This window comes from Haplochromis burtoni, unplaced genomic scaffold (genome assembly GCF_018398535.1).
Source record: "Haplochromis burtoni strain Fernald_Lab_line unplaced genomic scaffold, NCSU_Asbu1 Contig_389, whole genome shotgun sequence".
In the NCBI taxonomy this organism is placed as follows: domain Eukaryota; kingdom Metazoa; phylum Chordata; class Actinopteri; order Cichliformes; family Cichlidae; genus Haplochromis; species Haplochromis burtoni.
In genome coordinates, this window is record NW_024582750.1 from 509,853 (window position 1) to 530,050 (window position 20,198).

General features: G+C 43.0%; 2 protein-coding genes across 3 annotated transcripts in view; both read left to right on the forward strand.

Moving 5' to 3' along the window:
* The window catches only part of abcc10 (ATP-binding cassette, sub-family C (CFTR/MRP), member 10), an 18,344-nt gene extending 1,833 nt beyond the window's left edge, over nt 1-16,511 (forward strand). For both annotated transcript variants that reach the window (XM_005944050.2, XM_005944049.3), the window contains exons 4-23: nt 134-1,505; nt 1,616-1,843; nt 4,151-4,307; nt 4,638-4,783; nt 4,998-5,077; nt 5,375-5,546; nt 5,684-5,782; nt 6,098-6,287; nt 7,408-7,485; nt 7,694-7,882; nt 8,193-8,331; nt 8,721-8,913; nt 9,660-10,003; nt 10,212-10,381; nt 10,473-10,633; nt 11,116-11,369; nt 11,530-11,675; nt 14,482-14,579; nt 15,043-15,155; nt 15,290-16,511. In XM_005944050.2, coding sequence (XP_005944112.1) covers nt 134-1,505; nt 1,616-1,843; nt 4,151-4,307; nt 4,638-4,783; nt 4,998-5,077; nt 5,375-5,546; nt 5,684-5,782; nt 6,098-6,287; nt 7,408-7,485; nt 7,694-7,882; nt 8,193-8,331; nt 8,721-8,913; nt 9,660-10,003; nt 10,212-10,381; nt 10,473-10,633; nt 11,116-11,369; nt 11,530-11,675; nt 14,482-14,579; nt 15,043-15,155; nt 15,290-15,425 — 4,465 coding nt within the window. In that variant the 3' untranslated portion in view covers nt 15,426-16,511. The remainder of the gene's footprint in view (nt 1-133; nt 1,506-1,615; nt 1,844-4,150; nt 4,308-4,637; nt 4,784-4,997; nt 5,078-5,374; nt 5,547-5,683; nt 5,783-6,097; nt 6,288-7,407; nt 7,486-7,693; nt 7,883-8,192; nt 8,332-8,720; nt 8,914-9,659; nt 10,004-10,211; nt 10,382-10,472; nt 10,634-11,115; nt 11,370-11,529; nt 11,676-14,481; nt 14,580-15,042; nt 15,156-15,289) is intronic.
* A 2,330-nt stretch (nt 16,512-18,841) lies between these two features.
* The window catches only part of LOC121811967 (neuroblast differentiation-associated protein AHNAK-like), a 22,894-nt gene continuing 21,537 nt past the window's right edge, over nt 18,842-20,198 (forward strand). The window contains exons 1-2 of the mRNA XM_042212727.1: nt 18,842-18,949; nt 19,103-19,183. The gene's annotated coding sequence lies outside the window, so the exon portion shown is untranslated. The remainder of the gene's footprint in view (nt 18,950-19,102; nt 19,184-20,198) is intronic.

Here is a 20,198-nt window from a genome sequence, read left to right on the forward strand (position 1 = left end):
CTTCTCTGTGTTGTCCAGTTTTTGGCTAAATTCAAAATGCGCAGCTTAAACATCGAATGGGGCACCCTATAAAACTAATGCCGATGATTCTAAAAATTGTGTCTATATTTTCACATTTTTGTTTGCTTTGCAGATGCAGCCACCTCCAGACGTCTCCCCCGTGTGGCTGGACACTCAGGCTCGTGTCAGCTCTGCTGGCTGCCTTACTCTACACTGCAGATGTCATCCTGGTGAGTGTCCTCCAGCAGGGAGACATGTACCTGGACATCCTAGCTGGCAGCTGTGCAATCCTGGCCTGGCTGGTCCACTTCAGTGTCATAACAGTGCTCCAGAGGACTGTTTTTAAGAGAACCAGAGGACCAACACTGCTGCTTCTCCTGGTGCTTCTGTTACTCCCCAACCTTGTCATCAACTTGATAATTTACTCTAACAACAAGGAATATTTAAACCCAGCTGAACCTCTTAAACTGGCCCGATTTGTTCTTGCCTCAGTACGGACATTTCTTTTTCTCATTTACCTCCTGGCATTTGCTTTCCCCTGCATCAGTGATGCTGGGTACACTTTGTATATTAACGATGTTGATGGCTCTCCGCTCATCCCAGAGAACACCCAGCTGGAGACTGGGGAGATTGTGGCTGAGGATGGGAGTGACTGCCTGTCTCGACTCTTCTACTTGTGGCTCACCCCTCTCCTCAGGCGAGGGCAGAGATGGGAACTGGACAGACCAGCCGATGTATATCACCTTCCCCAGAAACTTAGAACTAGTGTGATTTGTCGGTATTTTCACCAGTGCTGGGAAGCCTGCTGGCAAGGATCACCAGTCACTTACCAAGAGGATCAATGGCCCACACCAGTCAGCACAAACCTCCCGAGTGGCAGCTGGAGTTTACACAACCAGGACCAACCACTGGAGCTGGAAGGTGATGTAAGATTGCTGAAGGTGCTACACAAGGCGTTTGGGAAGTGGTATTACATCCTTGGTCTGCTGAAGGTGACAGTCAACATATTGAGCTTTGCAGGTCCACTGCTCCTCAGTAGTCTTGTGAATTTTATGGAGGAAAAAGGTGCCCCAGTCAGCAGGGGTGTCTGGTGTGCCTTGGGGCTCTTTGCTACCACCCTGCTGTGCTCTGTTCTACGAAACATCTTTGTCTTCGAGGTCTCCAAGGTGGCGCTGTCAGCACGAGCTGCTCTTGTGACGGCCATCTACAACAAAGCCCTGAGAGTCAGCAGCTGCAGCTTGGCTGGCTTTACTTTAGGAGAGGTGGTGAACTTAATGAGCACAGACACCGACCGTGTGGTTAACTTCTTCCAAAGCTTCCATGAGCTGTGGAGCCTGCCCTTTCGGTTAGCTGTCACCCTTTACTTGCTATATCTGCAGGTGGGTGTAGCTTTCCTTGGAGGACTGTCCGTAGCTTTGCTGCTGGTGCCATTCAACAAGTTCCTTGCTTCCTGCATCCTTAGCAACAATAAAAAGATGCTCATGTGGAAGGATAACCGTGTTAAGGTATGGCATGTTTAAGCTCTTATTACACTGAGTTGATTTATATACTTTTATGAAGCTACCCAGGGAAAAAATCTTGTTGAGATTATTTTTAATTTTGAACTTATTTCCAGTTAATGACAGAGATCCTCTTCGGCATTCGCGTCATCAAGTTCTATAGCTGGGAGCCTCATTTCACACAGAAGGTGGCTGACTGTCGCAAAGAGGAGCTGTCCCACCTTAAGGCTGTCAAATACCTGGATGCATTGTGTGTGTATACCTGGGCTGCTCTACCTGTGGTCATCTCCATCCTGACCTTCGTCACATATGTGCTGCTTGGACACCAGCTGACGGCAGCAAAGGTAAACTGGCTGCTGTGTTGATGCTGAGTGAGCTTTGTAGAGAATTAGGGAATGTAGGGTTACTGTATAAACATATTTAAAAAAATAACTCTGACAAGAGCAACACCTGAGATGCTGGAGTGGTGGAGGGGTTGAAAAGAGGGCAGCTGCCGAGCCGGGGCGGTCTGCTTCTCTCCACCGCAGGGAAAAGGGTAACATTACCTGGGTCTGGGTGCAGTTCCCCCCTCCAGGGGCAAGGGTACCTAGACCCGGGGCTTAGAGTACGCTTGGGGAGTGTGATCGTGTGTACAGCGTCTCTTTATGTCTGTCTCCACGTTGGGTGAGTGTGGAGTAAGTGCATATGAGAGCATGAGGGTGGGAATGGATGTTTGTGTCTGTGTGTGCCTGTATGTCTGTGTCTATATGTCAGGTTGGGTATCAGGCGCCACCTCTCTGGGGACATCTCAGGCCCTCCAAGGTTTGGAGGCCTATCTCCCCCCACCACTCCCCCTGCCAGTGGCAGACGCCCTCAGACATCGGTGCGTTGGTGGTTCTTTGTGTCTGGGGATGGGCGTCCGGATACCCACCGGCTCACTCCTTGGTGGCTGCTTGTCGTGGCCTCTCGGCCTGGGGCTCGGTCACTCAGGCACAGCTGGCTGCCGGCGGAGCTCACGGGCGCGTCACTGCAACTCCCCCTGGCTTCTGCTCCGCGGCTGCTGAGTGAGCCCTCATCTGGGACTCTCCTCAGCTCTTTCTGGGACAGTGGCGCGGCTGCCCCTCTGTTGGTCTTCCTTGGTCTCTTGTGTTCTGGGGGCCTCTGGATGTCTGGAGTTTTGATCTCCTCCATACCTGCTTCATGCCCTGGAGGACGGGGCTGTGGCCCCCCCACATCCTCTAGCACACAGGTGTCGAACTCCAGGCCTCGAGGGCCGGTGTCCTGCAGGTTTTAGATGTGTTGCTGATCCAACACAGCTGATTTAAAGGCTAAATGACCTCCTCAACATGTCTTGAAGTTCTCTAGAGGCCTGCTAATGAACTAATCATTTGATTCAGGTGTGGTGACCCAGGGTGAGATCTAAAACCTGCAGGACACCGGCCCTTGAGGCCTGGAGTTCAACACCTGTGTGCTAGCAGATCATTACACGAAGGAACCTTTTAAATACAAGCGCGTCCATGCTCACAGGTGGGGCATGGACGCACCCCACCGTCCATGCCCCCCGTGTGCTCTCACATACAAACTACACCCTTTTTGGCTCCTACCTCAAAGCACACTGTGCGCTGTCGATCTTACGTGCTGCACAATAATGTTTAATATTTAGTATTTACTGTTACATTCCCATAGATCATCGTGATGTTGTTATTATGTTGCTCTTTTTTTCTTTCTTCTGCTTGTTTTCTCTTTTTTCTTTCTTAACAGGTGATTGATATTTGTATTTTTTTGTCTGCTTATTTTGTTGTTTTTTTGTTTTTTGCCCTTTATCCCCGTCCCTCTTCTCCGCTGTTTTTCTTTCCCTCTTTCTTTCTCCCCTTTCTTTTCCCCAGTCAAGTCTGTCCCGTATTTAACAAGTAAAAAAAAAAAAAAAAAAAAGGAGGGCAGCGGCGGAAATGAAATGTCAGAGGGAGAGATGAGAAGGGAGGGTGTGTTTGATGACATGGTACATGCATAAGTACCACAGTTGGAGTTGTCTGCTTGAACCAGCTCACTCCAATGCATCGAAGACCTTCTTCAAACAAAATTTTTCCCCATCTTTTTTCTAATCAGTCATTACAATTGGACAACTTTAGAATAATAATTTGTATTATTTAAGTGCCATAAAAGGTTGAGGTGGATTTGCTGCACAGTGAGCAATAATGTTCAAATGACTAACAACTCATAGCAGTAATAGTTATTTTATTTCAATAGGCACAAGTAAAATCAAGTCAGTTTTATTTGCATATTACACATTGAGCTTCAGGGGATTTATATCCTGCACAGAAAAGTGTTCAGCACGCTTCATGATCAGGATCAGGATTGGATTCGGACCATCAGAAAAATTCCCCAAAATGACAGTCAAGGACAATGGTGAAAAAAAATTGCCACTGAGATAAATATATTAATTTATTAAATAATTCTCAGAATAGAAAAAATGTTTTGTACCTTTTTTGTACCTATATTTCTGTATTCCTAGTAAAAAAGGATATCAGTGGCTTTGAACTTAGAAATTCTTTAAGCTAGTTTTATGCTCTCATGTGAATGATTGTATAAATGCATATATAACAATGGACTATATAACTTGTGATAAGTTTTTAAGAGTGCATTCTTCTAAATGTGATTCTCATCCCATGCAGGTGTTTACCACACTTGCCCTTGTAGGAATGTTGATCATCCCACTCAATGCTTTCCCCTGGGTGCTCAATGGAGTCCTGGAAGCCAAAGTGTCTCTGGAACGAATCCAGCGCTTCTTTAAACTAACCAACCAGAACCTGCAGGCATACTATGCCCTGGGTAGGGTACTGCTTGATTTGCTGCTTTGTTTGTGTGGAGGTGTATTTGATTTTGATGTGAAACAGGTCCTCATGCTTCTTTGTTCACTCAAGGAAAAAGCAGTTTTTATGAATGTGTAGAACAGCTTCTGCTCATTAAAGATGAGGTTATTTTCTGCTTTAATCAAGTATTTGTTCGAGTGATTGCATCAAATGCTATTTTTTCAAAGAGTAAAGTTCACAGAAACTAAAGAAAATGTTTTACCCAACTGTACATAGTTCATCAGCCAAACTTGCTTTTTTAAATCTATGTAATGTTTCTCTTGTGCTGAAATACCACATCTGTGCCCAGTGTCTCCAGAAGACAGCCAGACATCTGTCCTTTTGAGCCAGGGATCATTTTCATGGCAGGAACCCAGCAGTCCAAACGAAGAGGAAGAGTCTGGAGGAGCTAAAGGAAGCCTGCAGCTGCACAGTCTCAATTTAAACATAACCAAGGTACAAGCAACTATTGGGATTGTGCTTTAAAACAATCCCAATAGTTGGAAATTCATCGTCTCCTGTCAGTGATATAAGCTCAGTATTCAACACCCTAAAATTGTATATGAATATTTAAATTGCAAAAACGCATTGACACCAAAATGTTTTAACAGTAGGTGTTTGGAGCTGACTTAGTACAGACATGACATCTGCTGTCTTCTGTCTGGCTCAGGGCTCTCTGGTTGTCGTGGTTGGGAAGGTCGGCTGTGGAAAGAGCTCCTTATTGGCTGCTCTGACTGGAGAACTTAATAGGTACACATCTTATGAAACCTTTATTGAAAATATTATCACTTATGACTTAATTTACATATGAAGAATGTTGTCGAGTCCTCAATATTCCCTTTCCCAATATGAAAAGGTTTGCTTAGGTGATTAATAGGCAGTCAGGGGCTTTATGCTGCTCTAGATGATATTTTTCATCTTAGTTGGAACCAAAAAAGTCAATAAAATCAATAGTGAATCTGGTTTTAGTGTTTTTAAGTGCACTGACACAACCTGGGATTAATAATGTGTGACTAAGGTCTATCCATCTTCCACTTGTCTCTGCAGGCTGACTGGAGTGCTCTATGTTGCAGACAGGGAGGTTGGCTTTGGTTTGGCCTCACAGGAACCGTGGATCCAGCATGCATCAGTACGAGACAACATCTTGTTTGGCAGAGACTACGATGCTGCCTTCTACCAGGCTGTGATCAAGGCCTGCGCCCTCTCAGATGACCTCAATGTACGATTGTGACAATGTTATTGTTTACGTTTCTTCACACTGATTTCACTGTGCTTTGCATGGAGTTTCTGGGATTGTTTAAAATGTTAAATAAATTGGTTTTCAGGGCTTTGGTTGCTCTGTTTCTGCACCTGCAGGTTTTGCCAAATGGTGACAAGACTGAAGTGGGTGAGAACGGAGTGACTCTGAGTGGAGGACAGAAGGCCCGGCTGGCACTTGCTAGAGCTGTTTACATGGTGAGTCTTCAGCACAATCCAGCCATCTGCTTCACACTCTAAGAGGCACAGAGGAGGTTTTACAAAATAAATGAGTTAGGCTGCAGTAAACAAGGATAAATGATATTAGAATTATATTTTTCCTTCTGTTGCACAGATTGATAAAAACTGAAAGCTATCAGGTAAACGTTTAGAGCTTTTAATTTTGTTTGAGGGAACTGCATGTTAACAGTTTCTTGTAACAAATAGTTACAAAGCCATAAAAAGCTGTTTATATGTAATATGCTTGTGTAATGTGATGTTGCCTCCCCTTCCTTTTTTCTGCTTCTCCTGCAGGACAAAGATATCTACCTCCTCGATGATCCACTGGCAGCAGTGGATGCAGATGTGGCTGAACACCTTATGAAGAAATGTATCATGGAGCTCCTCAGAGGGAAGACCAGAATCCTTTGCACACACCGCATAGAGTTTGTGGACAAAGCTGATGTGGTTGTCCTCATGGACAATGGAGCAATCATCAAAACAGGTAGAAACTGAAGTCTGCTTTAAATCTTGGTGACATTTGTATAAATGTAACTTCTAAATGATTTAAAGTCCTTTTAGACACAAATGTCACAGATCAGCAGCTTAAGTTATTTTGAAGTTTCCATCAAAATGGATGGGGAGAAAGTCATAACTCACAACTGTATTGATCAGTGGGTCATAGAAACTGCATGCAATAGAAGTGGCAGTCAAATACAAAAAATCCCAACAACTTTTGCATTTTTGCTCCAAAATACAGTTCAGAAAAGCATTTTTCATCCCACAGGTTATGCTTGTGCATGTGCATAGTTTCACAATATTACAGCTTTACCACTAACTGCTCATGCCAAATTAAAATTAATGTTCTATATGCACTTAGGCAAAATAGAATTGAAAAAAAGTACACATCTCTACATCTGTAGAACAATAACAAGTAGAAAAAGATGTCTGCCTCCACATAGCTGAAGTGTACATTTATCCACAGAATAATGTGATTGGCTAATATGCTTTATACCTAAACTGTTGATTGGCTTTTGGGTAACGAGGTGGGACAACCGCCATCTTTAGCATCTCAGACTTTGATTTTTATTTGTAATTCTTAGAGTGCCATGTTGTCTTGTATAAGGTGTCCATATGCCAAGTAAAAAAAAATGAGCGGCTATTGTACAGATACAGGACATTCATTAAAAGGCGTCATGGCTTTTTTGTTTTGTCTAGTTGTTTATATTGAGCTCACTTTATTAGTTTAGCATTACATGCAAGAAGAGCATCAACTTGTAAGTGGCTCAGGGAGTTGGGAAGCACATCTGTAACCGGAAGGTCGCTGGTTCGATCCCCGGGCTCTCTGTCCTGGTCGTTGTGTCCTTGGGCAAGACACTTTACCACCTACTGGTGTTGGCCAGCTTCTGTCAGTCTGCCCCAGGGCAGCTGTGGCTACAACTGTAGCTGCCTCCACCAGTGGCTACAACTGTAGCTGCCTCCACCAGTGTGTGAATGTGAGAGTGACTGAATAGTGGCATAAAGCGCTTTGGGTGCCTTGAAAAGCGCTATATAAATCCAATCCATTATTATAAGGTGGAACATCTGTGGAATAAAAGGCCTTTCTATTCCTCTGTGTTAAACAGGGACACCAGCAGAAGTCCTTCCTTTGGTGGACGCAGTCCAGAAAAAGCAGAAGAACAACTGCAACACAAAAGAGAAAGGTGTGTTCACCTCACATTATGACAAACAAAAACTCAGGTGTTAAAACAGTGGCGCATGTATAATCTCTTACAAGTCCAGAGTTCCCATTGTTGTCATCTTCTTCTTCAATAGCAATATCTCAACAAAATCTCAACAAATCCAAAATTCAGCTCTTCTTTCTGGGACTCTTATAATCCTTTTGGTTTGGCCCCTGTTGATTGTGAGCAGATGGCGTGGAGCAGGTTGAAGGGGAAATGAGTTCATTGCCTGAGCTACATGTGGATAATGATCCTGACCTCTCGGGGGCAGAGCAGAAACAGGTGGGCAGGCTGGCATGGAGAGTTTACCAGACCTACTGGGCCGCTGTGGGTGGAGTACTGGCCTCCTGCGTCTTAGTCTCTCTGCTCCTCATGCAAGGTTTGGAATGCTTTTTATGATCTTTCTACACTGGGGACGCTTAGCAATTTTTTCAGAAACATCACCTCCAAGATTGTCTCTCTGTGGTCAACATTTTTTCATCTTTTAAAGATGAGAATTATTTTTTAATTTTACTGCCAAAATTACAAAATAAGTCCAGGCGACCTGTATGATACTTGGGCGATATAGGATTATTGTTTAAAGCTTCAGGGTATTTTGTCCCCAAAAGAAAAAATAATTACTGTCTTCTGGCTTTAAATTCATTTCTAATTTAATAAGAACTTTGTGTGTGTGTTTGTGTGTAAATCAGCATCTAAAAATGTGTCTGACTGGTGGCTGTCCTACTGGATCTCTGAGCTAAAACACAATGGTTCCACTGGGAATAATGATTCTTCGTTACCTGCCTTCAGCTCACCTCATCTGCTGCTTTTCTCACCTGGAAGGCTCATGTGAGTTGACCAATTGGCAACATTTTGAAAAAGATTCTGTGAATGGTAACACAACCAAGATGCCTTGCTATCATTGTTCCAGAATAAACTTTAAAACACAAACTTTGTAACCAATTTTAAAAGAGCACATGCTATAATAATAACATGCAGTTCAGCCGTGAGATAATGATGATTTCTTTTAAAATTTCATTTATATATTATTTTTAAAAGGTACAGATGTAAAGACTTTGCCATTACATTTTCTATTATTATGTTAAACACAAAGTTTATCATTCATTTTGAAGAATGAAAATAAAAACTGCTTTTAGTACTGTGATTTAAACTTTGACTTCTTCCTGTCTTACTTCAGTCTTTTGACTAAAATCAGATATTCACCTCTACCCATCCAGATCTTCAGTGCCCTCTGACTACACGTTCCTCTCGAACGACATCGATGCAGATGTTAAGTTTTACCTGACGGTCTACGGCTCCATTGCTGTGGCCAACACCGTGTTCACCGCGCTCCGTGCCTTCCTCTTTGCCTATGGAGTAATGTGTGCCGCTTCTGTCATCCACAACAGACTTCTGAATCAAGTCTTTAAGGTATGTCAGCAGTCAGCATAGCAGATTGAGTGCTTTTCATGTCTGGCAAAAATAGCTGAAGGTTGGAGAAACAGGGTGGTGACTGAAGGGTTAGCAGTGTGAGACATCAGACGAACTGAGTAGATGTTCATTAACAGGAAGAGGTATGCTCACACTGCCTATGTTATCTACTTAATGCCAATCCTTCTGATGTGCTAGGTAGTTTTAAATACATATATAATAAGGATTTTATTTTATTTATTTTTACTGTCTCCAAACCATACATCATAGCAGGTCTCACTATAATCTTGTAAACCTTCCCTTTCACTTTTCCTGCTATTCTTCTGTCACAAATCACCCTGCGTGCTCGTCTTCACCTACTCCACCCTGCCTACGCTGTCCTCTTCACCTCTCTTGAACACTCTCTGATGCTTGACCTTAGATATTCAAACTCATCTCCCCTCACTGTCTCTTCCTCTTGCATGTTCACGTTTCCACCTGTCTTCCTCTCATTCACACACATACTTCTTTCTTCTACTGACTTTTATTTCTCTTTTCTCCAGTGTGTACCTCCACCTCTCCAGACTGTCTTCTACCTGTTCCCTTCTCTTACTACAGATCACAATTGCATCTGCAATTGTTATAGTTCACAAGATTCTTTAAAGAAAAATGCAAATGCATAATGAGAGAGGAAAACACTTTAAGTGTGAGTGATTCCCACTTAGCAAAAAATATTTAAAAAATGTCTTGTTTGCGTGTCCATCCAGACCACTATGGCGTTCTTCGATACCACTCCTTTGGGCCGAATTCTCAACCGTTTTTCCTCAGACTTGTACAGCGTGGACGACAGCCTGCCGTTTGTCTTGAACATCTTACTGGCCAACATTTTTGGCTTGCTCGGCATGCTGGTGGTGATAAGTTACGGCCTGCCCTGGGTCCTGGTGGCCCTGCTTCCCCTGGGTCTGCTGTACTACCGCACACAGCACTTCTATAGACACACATCTCGAGAGCTGAAGCGCCTCTGCAGCCTCACTCTGTCACCAATCTACTCGCATTTTTCAGAGACACTGACTGGACTGGGAACGATCCGGGCCAGTGGCAACTCTGCCAGGTGAGTGACACGGAAACAGAGTTTTCAGTGATTAGATAAATGTATGTGAAAATAAGTAATAGTTGTTAACTTTATCTTGCACAGGACATAAAATTAATTTAAATTCTCTTGAACATAGGTGACAGGAAGTGTTAATATTAATAAAATATATTAGGTATAGGGACTAAAGAAACAGCTAAACCGCAGGGACATTTTTCTGCTGTTTCAGGTTTGAGGAGGAGAACGCCAGGCGTTTGGAGCAGAACCAACGCTGTTTGTTTCTTAGCTACGCTGCAGGGCAGTGGCTGGACATCCGTCTGCAGCTGATTGGTATCGCTGTGGTGACAGGCCTTGGGGTGATAGCTGTTGTTCAGCACCAGCTTAATTCTGTTGATCCAGGTAAGACAGCAGAAGAATTTGCAGGCTGTGCGTGTTTAATGACCGTAGGAGCCATTGAATAAGACTGTGTGTGTGTCGGTTTTCCTATCAGGTCTGGTGGGTCTGTCCCTGTCCTACGCTTTGTCTATCACACAGCTGCTATCTGGCCTCATATTCAGCTTCACGCAGACTGAAATGCAGCTGGTGAGCGTGGAACGAACAGAGGAATATTCCACTGGACTGCCCATTGAACCACAGCATCAGAATACAGAGGTCGGGTGCACTGGATATTGATATTAACATAACAACAGTGGGTTACACTAAAGCTTTATCAGAGCTCCTGGCTTTACCTCACAGCTGTCTTCACAGAATGTATCTTACTTTTTAGTCCAAACCTGAAAGTCAGAGGAAAAGATCACAAGACACAATTTACATATATATTAATATATATATTAATAACATATGTAAACATTTGTACACCTATTAAATAAAGATGGACGTGGCATCTTTATTTTTGTCAATTGAAACAAAAGCCAACACAAAGTACTTTAACATGTATATTTTTCTATTGCCCAGCAGAGGGCAGTCTCTCTGCTTTAAAAAAATATGGGCTGTTGTAAAGAAATCTATGGAAAACGGCCCTTCTTTTTTATGATACCATAAATCAAGTGTCGTTTCTAACGTGTTTATGGACTCAGTCACATAAATTTCTTGGAGTACTATTTACATTTTACCCTCTCTGTTTCTGACCTCAGCTGTCCCCCTCATGGCCTGAGCACGGTTGTTTGGAGTTTCGGAATGTGGCTTTGACCTACAGGGATGGTCTTCCTAATGCCCTGGATGGAGTGAGCCTCATGGTGCGACCTGGAGAGAAAATAGGCATTGTGGGACGTACAGGATCTGGCAAGTCCACGATATTCTTGGCCCTGTTTCGGATGGTGGAGCTCAGCCAGGGTCAGATTCTCCTGGATCAGCTGGATATCACCACTGTGGGCCTAGTTCAACTCAGGTACATTTGAATTGAGTTGTTTATTGGTATTGGATAAGAGTTACATGAAAACTGTGCTCTAACGCATTTTAGAAGATAAATTACTAACATAATGTACTTTATAATATAATAAAATCAGTGGGAGACAAGTTGACTTATGTGCTGTTGTTGCCCTCTGCAGGTCCAGGTTGGCCATTATTCCTCAGGACCCCTTCCTTTTCAGTGGCACAGTCAGAGAGAATCTGGACCCCTGTGGGCAACACTTGGAGCCGGAGCTGCTGGACGTCCTGGAGCAGTGCCACCTCAGCACTGTGGTCAGCAGAATGGGTGAGAGTTATTTACAAAAGTGTGTTTGACCCAGTGATTTAACAGAGAGCAGAAGGGGGGCTGGGGGGCTCTTCAACTGGTGGGGGAGATTGTCACATCTTGCAGGAGCTTTCCTCTCTTCAGGAACTCTCTCTGCAGGAGGGGGAGATACAGGAGAGGTGGAGGAAGATCTCAGCCTGGGTGTTTATTGTCTTATGTAGTCTGGAAGATGAGTGGATGGTGGGGTGGGTGCAGTTTTCTCTGTGGTGGGGTTGGGTGGACTGTCCCGGGCTCTGTGGGGCCGGGCGGCGCTGCTGCACTGGGCCCGGTCTGGATGGGCCTGGGCCCCCTTTCCCTGGCGGGTCGCGGAGTATGGGAGTGGGCCTACTGGGGTCAGCGGGGGAGCTGGCCCCAGGGAGGGGTCACTGCCCCTCCCTTCCTTCCCTCCCCATCTCCAGCTGCCTCCCTCTCTCCCGCTCCACCACAACCACCCACACATGCAGGGCCTTGGAGTAGGGGTATGTCACCAGGGTGCAGAGGAGGCTACCCCCCCCTTCCCTTCTGGCTGCCCCTGCCTCAATTTTATCCCACAACTTAGACATTCACATTACTCACACTCTCATTACACATACATATAGGATCTTGAGGGGTGGGCACGATACACGGAGTCCAAAGTACCATCAGGGTGTACACCCCACCCCTGGCATCGTTGCCCACCTCTCAATTTTAAATACACGTAGACATTGAGGGCTAGCAGGAGGGACCATGCGCTTACCTGCTGCTCTCTGGCAGGTAGCTCCATGCCCTCCTGGGTTTTAAATGCACCTTAGAACACACATGCATCAACACTACAATGAGCGGGTGGAGGGAGGTTTGGAGTCTTCTCTCACCCCCGTTCTCTGCGGCCTGCTGGAGCGGGGGGGCTAGGAGGAGGAGTTGGCCGTCCGACTGCGGTCTGGAGTGTGGGGCCTCCCTGCTGCTGCGGAGTCGGGGCGGTCTGCCTCCCCCCACCGCAGGGAAAAGGGTAACACCACCTGGGTCTGGGTGCAGTTCCCCCCTCCAGGGGCAAGGGTACCTAGACCCGGTTCGTAGAGTACGCTTGGGGAGTGTGATCGTGTGTACAGCGTCTCTTTATGTCTGTCTCCACGTTGGTTGAGTGTGGAGTAAGTGCATATGAGAGCATGAGGGTGGGAATGGATGTTTGTATCTGTGTGTGCCTGTATTTCTGTGTCTATATGTCAGGTTGGGTGTCAGGCGCCACCTCTCTGGGGACATCTCAGGCCCTCCAAGGTTTGGAGGCCTATCTCCCCCTACCACCACTTCCCCTGCCAGTGGCGGACTCCCTCAGACATCGGTGCGTTGGTGGTTCTTTGTGTCCGGGGATGGGCGTCCAGGTACACACCGGCTCACTCCTTGGCGGCCGCTTATCGGGGCCTGGAGCCTGGGGCTCGCTCGGGCCACTTCGGAGGTGGGGTGCCCCCGGCCTCTCGGCCTGGGGCTCGGTCACTCAGGCACGGCTGGCTGCCGGCGGAGCTCACGGGCGCGTCACTGCAACTCCCCCTGGCTTCTGCTCCGCGGCTGCTGAGTGAGCCCTCATCTGGGACTCTCCTCAGCTCTTTCTGGGACAGTGGCGCGGCTGCCCCTCTGTTGGTCTTCCTTGGTCTCTTGTGTTCTGGGGGCCTCTGGATGTCTGGAGTTTTGATCTCCTCCATACCTGCTTCATGCCCTGGAGGACGGGGCTGTGGCCCCCCACACCCTCTAGCAGATCATTACATGAAGGAACCTTTTAAAAACAAGCGCGTCCATGCTCACAGGTGTACACACGGGTGATCACACCCACAAACTACACCCTTTTTGGCTCCTACCTCAAAGCACACTGTGTTCTGTTGATCTTATGTGCTGCACAATAATGTTTAATATTTAGTATTTACTGTCATATTCCCATATATCATTGTGATGTTGTTTATTCTATTACTCTTGTTCTCTTCTGCTTGTTTTCTTTTTTCTTTCTCAGCAGGTGATCCAGGTGATTGATATATGCATTTTTTTTTCTCTGCCCGTTCTGTTGGTTTTTGTTTTTTGCCCTTCTCCCCCGTCCCTCTTCTCAGCTGTTTCTCTTTCCCTCTTTCTTTCTCCCCTTCTTTCCCCCAGTCAAGTCTGTCCCGTATTCAGTAAGTGAAAATAAAATAAACAATAAAAGGTGAATCAAATGGACCATTACGGCAAGGCTGGGATGGTCAATTTGGTAAAGTAAATCCGTTGGGCATCTTTCTTTGCCTTTAGACAACAATTCTGATGGCAAAAGAGCCAAACGGGACAGGCAAAAAAAAAAAAAAAAACAGAGCAGAAGAATTGCAGTGTTTTGTCTTTTTTGTTACAAAGGTGTGTCTGCTTGGCACCTTTGACGCCACCCTTTTCCATTCCTGTCTGCTCACATGACTGTCTGCTTCAGTTACAAAATGGTTCTTACCTACTTGCACTGGAAAAATGGTTCTTGAGTCAACACGCTGGATGATCGAAAGTATTTTTTTGTACCACAGAATAAATCTAAGGATCCACTGACCAACGGCTGGCAAACATACTTTGATAACTGATGACTGTGTTTCAGAACCTAACATTATTATCTTTGAGTTCTCTTTCCTCCTCTGTTATCTTTGTATTAATCCTGTTTACTTTATGGGCCATTTATCATAAAAGCCTAAAATAAAGGTTCAAATTTGCATGAAATGGAGCTGCTACTACATGAAGATCATCAACATGAAGATGTAGATGATGACAGATTCATGCTGCCTCTCATGCCTTTTGTGTGTGTTTTCGTGAATGTCAGGTGGTCTGGATGCTGAGGTGGGAGAAAGAGGAAGATTCTTCTCTGCAGGACAGAAGCAGCTGCTGTGTTTGGCCAGAGCTCTGTTGACGCAAGCCAAGGTGAGTTTTGCAGCTTTACCATACACTGTACCGACGACACACATCGTCTCCGACCACTGTCAGAGACGGTAAATTTCCTCTCGAGTGACTGACACTGATGGTGAGAGGGTGCAACAGAATTACAATAAAGGGTGAAAAATAGTCTGTGGCTTTCTCTGTGACATCAGTGACAGTATGAGGCTGTAAACAAAGAACAAACTGTACAGGTTTGATTAGCTCTAATTATGTGACACGCCTTCGCCTGTTCACAAGGAAGTAGGTTGTAAGAGACTGCGTACAGGAGAAGGTATTTGCAAAAGCTTTGTGAACGTTATGCTTCTACATTACTGCAAAGAAGACCGACTAACTTTGTATTTCCAGACATTTATTTATTTATATTCACTGAGAACAAAATATTTTAGCGTGATTGCTCAAACAAATAAAGCAAAACATTTTTCCAATCAATGTTTTTGTTGTCATTTAGGTCCTGTGTATTGATGAAGCCACTGCCAGCGTGGATCATAAGACAGACAAACTCCTGCAGCAGACCATTAGAGAGAAGTTTCAGGACAAGACTGTGCTCACTATTGCCCACAGGTGACTGCATGTGTTCATGTCCTGCACTAAAGCACATTTCAGAATGTTATTTTACAACTGTAGTCTAAAACTTCCTGCTTTTTATTTTCTGAATGAAACACCTTTTTGTGTTTTGTGTGCCTGTCTCACATTAGGATCAACACCATCATGGACTGTGACCGTGTGCTAGTGATGCATGCTGGGAAGGTGGTGGAGTTTGACAGTCCCGTGTCTCTCTGCCAAGCTGATAACTCCATCTTTAACAGACTGGCGGGTGATCAGGGACAGTGAGATGATCAGACACATTTACAGACAACTTGCTGCTTTGAGTTGATGCAGAGAAGAGTTGCAGACTTTGAGCAAAAACTCATTAGGAACGGACAGCTTGGACTCAAAAGCGAGGCTGTTTGGAAATGTGATTATTCTAATGCATAAACAGCATTCATTGAATTTATGCCATATTCTTGAATCAAGACAACTACACAGCCCTCCCCCAACTCTTCCAGTGGTCACCAAGGAGTTCACTGGCCACTTGAGAAACATAATGTCTCTAGCATGTTCTGGGTCTGCCATTAAGTCTCCTCAAGCAGGAAGTACCCAAGACCACCTCAACTGGCTCCTTTAGATGTGCTGAAGTAGCAGCTCCACTCCAATCCATCCTCACTTTATCAGCTCAGCTCAGATATCCTTCTGCTGCTTGTATCTGCCATCTTTTTCAGACCACATCACCAGAGACAATTCATTAATCCGTCTGTAAATCTTCCGCTCCTTTGTTCATTCACTTAACATCAAGACTTTGATTCTTTAAACTCTGTACTTGGGGCATCAGCTCATTGAGAACCCAGAGGTGGCACTCCATCATTTTTATAGCTGAGAACCATCGTTTCAAGTCTCGGATGTCCAACTTCGGTTTCAAAGTCAGCAGTCACGAAAATTAAAAAAACAAACAGTAACTTAAAATAAGGGGAATTAGTCAAATCCATTTGGTATAATAGCTGCTACTTTTTACACTTTGTTATTGTTATATTTGAATCCTAATTTAGACAGACAGCCAGAAATGTTCGTCACCATATGTAAATGACTCGTGTAAACTTGTCAGGAGTAATTTTGTGTTTATTCAGAACAACTGCCTGTGTTTGATGAAATAAGACATCATGTCTGCTTGCACTTATGTGAATTATGAACATAAATACCTGGCCCTAGATCTGGTCTTACCACAAGCCACTAAACATTGATGTGTTATAACAAAACACCACTCTGTAGAACAGCGGTCCCCAACCCCCGGGCCTCGGACCGGTACCGGTCCGTGAGTCGTTTGGTACCGGGCCGTGAGAGTTGAGGCTCAGGTGTGAAATGTCTGGTTTTCAGGGTTTTATCGGTTTTCAGCGTTATTTTGTTATAGTTTTTATCGTTAACTCTGTTTTCCTGGGTCTTTTCACGCGTGTTATGAAAAATCTTCTTTTTTTTCGGTACCGGTACTAGTTTTATTTTGTTGTATTTATCCGCGACACCTTAAAGGCCGGTCCATGAAAATACTGTCGGGCATAAACGGTCCGTGGCACAAAAAAGGTTGGAGACCGCTGCTGTAGAAGAAATGTTGCAGTGGGATTACAGTAGCAATCTGAGTAGAAAAAAATGTCTAAATATATGAAATTATGACTTTATAATCTTGTTTTGGATTCATTTGAAGCAAATGATATGTGGAGCATTTTATGAATCATCTTTGAATGTATAAAGAGAGTTCAGTCAGTCTTTGAGTGCTTTAGATAGAAAGAGAGACCTGAAAATAAGAAACATTCACAGTTCAACAATACAGAAATGTCTTCTTTTTAGAATTTTATTAAAAAAAACATTTTATTGAAATTTTTTTTAAAATGCTGCAAGACCTGTAAGGGCTATGAGGAATTTTATTTGAATGGTAAATGGCCTGTATTTATATAGCGCTTTACATATCCAGTCATCCACCCATTCACACACACATTCACACACTGAATAGTACCTGATTCTGTATCTGCCAAGTTCAACATGAATATGGAAGGTAAAGTGCTTCATATTTTGTAGATTTAAATGAGAGTAGATGTATCAAAGTTTTGGGAATCCTCATCTGTGGAACTAACATGAAGTTGCTGCTTCTTCCTCTTGTCTGCAAGGAAACACATCCAAACTTTTTACTTTCTTTCAAAGATGATGATTATAAATGGATGTGACTGTGTTCTTATGGAAGTACTATTTCATAGAATTACACATTTTTCTAGTACCATTTACAATAATAGCAGGAACAGTAATCATAGCAGTCGTCATAATTTGTGTTTTCTTAATTCTTATAGTGTGGAAAATACAGGTCACTTGAATGAGGTCAACATTGTATGAGACTTAATATAAAGTATATAAGTCTCATGAGATATATGTAAAACATTTATTGTAAGTTTTCTTCTGCACAGGGCTGTTGGTGGTTTATTAGATCTTAGAACTACACTGAAGAGAAAAGCTCTGCCACAAAACAGTTGGTTTTAATTTATCCAACTCCTGTTTGTTCTGTTTTATCATTATATCCTGTTTTCTTTTTTTTACTCTTAATGTTAACCATCTGTACAAAGAAAACACAAAATCCAGTTTCTCAGTGTTTTTTTTTTTTATTATTATTATTATGAAGAAGCATGCAGGCTTTTTATGACCAGACGGAGTCTTTTACTTCACTTCTCTGTCAATGATTTACTGTCATTCAACAGACTAACAAAAACGATTCAGGCTTGCTGCAGGCAAAGAACTCAGCCTGGGGTGTGTTTGCCTCTCTTTATATGTACTTTTTTAAAGCAATCTGACTTTATTTTTTGACACATTTTATTTTTTTGGCATCAACGTCAGACTTTTCAGACATATGACATTGATCAAATAACCACATGCTGATCATCATATTAGTATATCTGTATGTGTCATAAATTGATCCCCTTCATCTCATGAATTGTATTTTCAAGTGCATTTTACTTTAATGTAAGACCAAGACAAAGAGCAACTGACAACCTGAATAATAAAACATTTGTCAGTCAAACAATTAAGGGAGGATAGCATGAATCGTTTAAATTGATGAAATAATAATGGAATGATCTCGGCAGCTTTAATGTGAGCTGTAAATCAAATTTAGATTCAAGTATTAATAAAAAAAAGTTTATCTAAATGTTGTGATTGTGATGTTTGTATGCTTAGTTGCAGGTGAGTATATTTTGACAGGAGTGATTTTTGTTGTTTGTTTTTCTTGGCTTGTCAACAGCTGTAATGTAAAAAATTCGTTGGTAATAAAAATGCTATTGATTATTAAACATGTATGTTGAGTTCATTCACCAGATTTGCCTGAGAACAATTAAAAACACTGCACAGTCAGAGCCCATATGGAGCTGCAGCTGTACCCTTTCAGGTAGGATTATATAATTCTGTGAATGCAACTGAGCTCTCTTTTCTTTCAATCCAGATTGAATCAGACAACAGTCTTTGTCCCCAACAAGTGACTAATCGGAGTGACTCACACGGTGAACGCCTGCCGCTCCCTTGGCTCAGGTCAGAATTTTTCTTACCACACTTATCAAGTTGTCAGGGGGAGTGTTTGTTTTTTTATTTTGTATTTTGGTCCCTTAAAATCAGGAATCAACCGTAATGCTAGCTTTACCATGCGTGCATACTCTATCTGTTTGCTTTCTAGGAAGAAATGTGCAGCTGTGTGACAGACACGTGGGTCAGACACTGACACGACACAGACTCTTGTCTGTTGTCGTGTGTATTTGTGTTTATATGCAGCGAGCCAGAGGCATGTGGTAGTCAAGGTGTGTGAAAGTTTCATGAGGGCGTATGATGCAAAAACGCATGTTTGTGTCTGTTGACAGTTAATGGCTCTTTAAAATGGAACCTGTTTGGCTGCTTCAGGTTGAGTATATGTCCACCTGACTGCTCTGTATATCCTCATTCTCACCCTTCAGTGGAAATAGCATGGACTGGTGACTCTGTGGGGAAACTTTACGACACGACTCCAACACCACAGCAGGCACATGCATGCTGAGGTAAGCTCAGTTTCTTAAATTTACTTTTCACTAGCAGGTTTCATGCGTCGTGGTGGTAGTGGGTTGCATTTCAGCTTTTCACCTGGCACCATTTCACCATATACCATTCAGTCTGTCTTCAGGTTTATTTTATTTTTGCAGCTAAACAAGCATCTTTTTTTTCTTTTGAAAGGCATTACTTTTCTTTATGACATTAGTAAATCTTTCAATAAACCTCTCAAGAAAAAAAAAAACCTCACAAAATGTTTTTTTTTTTTTTTTGTTTGTACAGCACTTAGGTCACCTGTGTTGTTTTTAAATGCGCTTATAAATAAATTGACACAGATTCTGATGAAGGTTGGTCAGGGGTTCATCCTACAGCTAATAATGAACCCAAAATTTCTTTTTAAGCCAAAATGTTTTTTTTTTTTTTTGAAAGAACATGTCTGGTCATCATTGTTCTGCATCTTGATGTTTTCACTTTTTTATAATTAGAAATTATACGTTATCTGAGGATTGTTAAATATTAGCACTGTAGTTCATTCTTCTAATTGGGACTCAACAAAGGCATGTGCACTTTGGCTTACTTGTAAAATGTTTAATATGTAACTGAATAGTATATCAGTGGCGTCCTTTAATCAAATGCCATTTGAAGTTGTGCATGATACCTGCTAAATGCTGAAAGTTTCGTCTTTTCATGCTAGCGAAGGATAAAATCCTCATGAGGAGATGTTTGATTGGAGTTGTTTACATGTCTAATTGTTACCTTTTTGCTAATTTTTTTTCAATTTAAACATCATACAAACATAAATTATGTATATTATTGTACCTTAATATGATTTCACTTAAAGTGAAAAATAAAAAGAGTCTATTGCCAACTATCATGTTGTTTTAACATTTTATGTATTTTAACAGTCCTGAGATAGTTATTGACATGTCCATGTAATACCTGTTGCCAGACAGGACTCTTCCAGACACTAAACCAAGGCACAATGTACATTTCAATTCCTTTAATTTTAAATATGTTTATATTGTC